This window comes from Scylla paramamosain, chromosome 47 (assembly GCF_035594125.1).
Source record: "Scylla paramamosain isolate STU-SP2022 chromosome 47, ASM3559412v1, whole genome shotgun sequence".
Classification (NCBI taxonomy): Eukaryota; Metazoa; Arthropoda; class Malacostraca; order Decapoda; family Portunidae; genus Scylla; species Scylla paramamosain.
The window spans coordinates 718,281-722,500 of record NC_087197.1 but is presented as its reverse complement, the minus strand read 5'-3'; the positions used below and the strand labels follow the sequence as shown (position 1 = coordinate 722,500).

Sequence of the window (4,220 nt, the reverse complement as noted above, 5' to 3'; positions counted from 1 at the left end):
GGCCTTCTCTCCCGCAGCACCGCCACATCTGGCTGTCACAAAAGGGCAAATACTACGACTAGCATTGCGAGCCCTGCTGGCGGGCGGCGTGGGCGGCTGGCCGTCGCCCCCGCGCCCACCAGCAGCAGCAGACGCCCACGCCCTCGCCAGGGAGCAGGGGGCTGCGCAGCCGCCGCTTTAAGAAGTTCAGCTTGCGGCGCCTGAGGTCCGGGGATGGCAAGCGTGTGCCGCCGCAGCTGTCCCGCGGCCTGGGGCTGCTGGCCAAGTCCCCGAGCTTCGAGCTGCACGACAAGCCTGACTTCCCCTCGCCCCTCGGTAAGCCCAGACAACACCCGCAGCAGCAGCAGCAGCAGCAGCAGCAGCAGCAGCACCCTCTCCTCCCCCACCAGCAGTGGTCGCCGGGGTCGCGGGGCAAGGCCGAGCTGCCGGACCTTCCTGATGTGGCCAAGCCCCGCGTGCACTGGTCCATCAGCCCCAGCGTGGGCATCGCCACCAGCCCAGACCCAGACCTACCCCACCACCACCAGCACCACCACATGCCCGGCCCAGACATCACCAGGCCGCGCGTGCACTGGTCCCCGAGTCCCGGCGACGCCAAGTGCCAGCAGCTGATGCCTCTGCAGGTGCCCAAGTCCGTGCCGCTCAGCTCCCCCAGCCCGTTGGCCCGCGACCACGCCCACCCCCACCCCACGGCCGCTGCTGCCGCTGCCGCCAGGTCACCGCGCTCCCCCAGTCACCGCGCGGGCGTAGGCGTCGGCGCGGGCGTGGGAAGAGCGCGGCATGACCTGCAGGAGCAGCAGCAGCAGCAGCAGCCTGACGTCACCAAGCGCCACCACTCCGACAAACACACTCCCGTCACCTCCTCGCGATAACCACGCACGCACGCACACACACACACACACACACACACACACACACACACACACACACACACACACACACACACCTGCTCCCCTCCTTCCCACCACTCTCAGCATCGCAGCTCATCAAGGTGTGATCTCATCCGCCCAAAAATAATTAAGCGTCGTGAAACAAAATTGCGTGGCGAGGCAGGAACCTTTGTTGGTCTGTTGGCGCTTCTTTATTATTCTGTTTATTTATTCATTGCGTGAAGAGCGATGCCAAAGTGATTGCAAAGCTGCGGCCAACTTGTTCCCCTTAAACACACACACACACACACACACACACACACACACACACACATGGACACACACACATGGACACACACACACACACACACACACACACACACACACACACACACACACACACAGCAGGGAGGTTTGCTTGTAAAAATCAAGAGGAATGCATCGCCAAGAAAAAAGAATAAAGACAGAATAACATCGTACAGGAATAATGATAGAAAATATAATGAATGTTATAAAAAAGTGAGTAAATTTGGCCTGTCCACTCACTTAAACTGTGAGGGAAGCGCGAGAGAACACAAAAACATCAAAAAATAAGGCAAGCTGCAAGACGCCATCCAGTCTAACCGTGGCAGCCCCTCTATAAAGCACACATACTTATTTCCTCCAACCATCCTCATCTATAAATCTGTCTAACGTTCTTTTAAACCGCCCTCAGCACTAACTACCTGATTACCGAGTCTATCCCATTCATCTACCACTCTATTTGAGAAACAACTCCTTCCTGTCCCTTTTCAAATCTAAATTTATCGAGCTACGACCCATTACTTCCTGTCGTATCTAATCACTGACAGGACGAGACATGAGGGGCTCAACCTTGATAAAATTGGACTTGAAAGGGAAGTTGCAGGAGGCACACAGCGTCTACATGTGGCAATCCCTGCTCAGTTTATTGAGTGTCGAAGTATTTAAACTGTAAGATAATGGCGAAATGGCATTACTTACCCCTTTTCTTGCTTGTCTTCCCTTCACACTTCGTAACATGCTGGAACGGAGATCGATACAGTATTTAATTTCAAAGAGGCACCATTGGGATTAATAAACAATGGATAATGACCGTTCAGACACCATAGTAGTCTTGTTTTTTGTGAAGTGAAATAGTAAAGGTTTAGTGAAGGTTAATTTTTTTCTCCTCCTCCTCTTCCTCCTCTTCCTCCTCCTCCTCCTCCTCCTCCTCCTCTATAGGCTGTGTGAAGAAGGTTTAGGTGAAGGCAGGAAATTAGTGAGTAACTATAGGATATTTACAATGCTTCGTGTTTGTGTTCCTCTGAAGGGAAAGAAAATATATTGATGTGATGGAAAACTGGAAAATTACTCTGGTGCTGTTTTTTCCTCATTTACATTTTTTTCCTCTCTTTTTCCTCCTTCTTCCCTCACGTTGGTGATAATGGTGATGATGATGGTGATAGGACATATATGGTGATGATGTTCTGTGTCGATAAGCAGTGATGAAAAGTGGTGATGATGGTGATGATGGTGGTGGTGATGGTGGTGGTGATGATAATGATGGTGATAACGATAGTGATGGTGGTGTTTATGATAATATTAAGTGATGAATGGCGAGTGAACGGGCTGAGTAAATGAACTGATAAACTAACGTGCCATAGACAAAATTAGATAAAAGGAAGAATGACAAATATTAGAGAGAAAAACTTTAAATCTGATCAAATTAATTAATCATCCATTTTTTCTGTTCTTCCTTCCTTCCTTCCTTCCTTCCTTTTTCCTTCCTTCCTTCCTTCCTTCACTAGTTTTCCGTTTCTTATTTATGCAAGAGAGAGAGAGAGAGAGAGAGAGAGAGAGTCAAATTGGTGTATGTATGTATGTATGATATCACACGTTATCCTCTCTCTCTCTCTCTCTCTCTCTCTCTCTCTCTCTCTCTCTCTCTCTCTCTCTCTCTCTCTCTCTCATTCCATTCAACAATTTCATTCACTTGGTCAATATTTATACCAGTTTCCCCTCCCCCCTCTCCCTCTCCCTCTCTCCTCCACTCGATTGCATAGGATGAGTCAATAGGCATACATAGAGAGGTCGGCCTATCCCAGTGTAGCAATAGGCCTTAGCATGTCCTGTAGGCTGTACGTGATTTAGGCTATCCAGGGCAGAGGTGATGACAGTAAAAGATAATTAGAACTAAGTAATTAAATATGTAAAAGTAAAAAAAAAACCTCCATTTCTCACTTTTATAAGAATTCTTAGACGTAGGATTCTTACTATTAAAATATTATTATTGTTACTATTACTACTACTACTACTACTATTACTACTACTACTATTACTACTACTACTACTATTACGGCCAAGAAGAATGCTGAAAGTGCTCGCTATTCACGTGCTGTTCACTGTACTATTTGCTCATGTTGTGGTGGTGGTGGTGGTGGTGGTGGTGGTGATGATGGTGATGAATAAAGGTGTGGTTGAAGCTGTGACAGGGAAAAAGAAAAAAATAGAGGGATGAAAAAGTTGTGAAAGGAAATAATGGAAATGAAAAAAATCTACGAATGGCGTGGAAATTAATGGAAATAAAGGGAAAAAGTGGAATCAGTGAAATTATGAACAGATTGGACGAGGGGGAAAAAAATAATGAAAAAAGATATGAAAAACAAGTGATAAATGTTTACAGAATATATTTAACTTGATAATGACAACAATAAATGATGGTGATATAGAGAAGCCCACTTATCATTATTATTATTATTATTATTATTATTATTATGAAAGGGGATGAAATATATATACATGTAATTATGAAGAAAAAAACACTACAACATTTAACTTTTCGTAAACATGAAAATGCTCAAATACCGAATGTTTGCCTTAGATATTTCCCTCCCTTCCCTCCCTTCCCTCCCTTCTCTCCCTCCCTTTCCTCCCTTCCCTCCCTTTTCCACTTTCCTCCCTCCCTCCTTTCCTCGCCTTCCTCCATTTCATATCTTTTTCTTCCTTCTTTCGCTTTCCTTCTCTTTCTCGTCCTCTCTCTTCTCTCTCTCTCTCTCTCTCTCTCTCTCTCTCTCTCTCTCTCTCTCTCTCTCTCTCTCTCTCTCTCTCTCTCTCTCTCTCTCTCTCTCTCTCTCTCTCTCTCTCTCTCTCTCTCTCTCTCTCTCTCTCTCTCGACCGTTTTGTGTATACTGTTCCTGCTGCCCTCCATGTGTGAGAGAGAGAGAGAGAGAGAGAGAGAGAGAGAGAGAGAGAGAGAGAGAGAGAGAGAGAGAGAGAGAGAGAGAGAGAGAGAGAGAGAGAGAGAGATTCTCTTCAAACATTATTCCTCCATTCTCCTCTTTTTTCCTCCTC

The 4,220-nt window shown here is 46.8% G+C and overlaps 1 protein-coding gene across 4 annotated transcripts in view; it reads left to right on the top strand.

The window, feature by feature from the left end:
* The window catches only part of LOC135094994 (uncharacterized), a 12,615-nt gene extending 12,458 nt beyond the window's left edge, over positions 1–157 (top strand). For all 4 annotated transcript variants that reach the window (XM_063995561.1, XM_063995560.1, XM_063995559.1 and 1 more), the window contains exon 7: positions 18–157. In XM_063995561.1, the coding sequence (XP_063851631.1) occupies positions 18–62 (45 nt within the window). In that variant the 3' untranslated portion in view covers positions 63–157. The remainder of the gene's footprint in view (positions 1–17) is intronic.
* Positions 158–4,220: the final 4,063 nt, after the last annotated feature.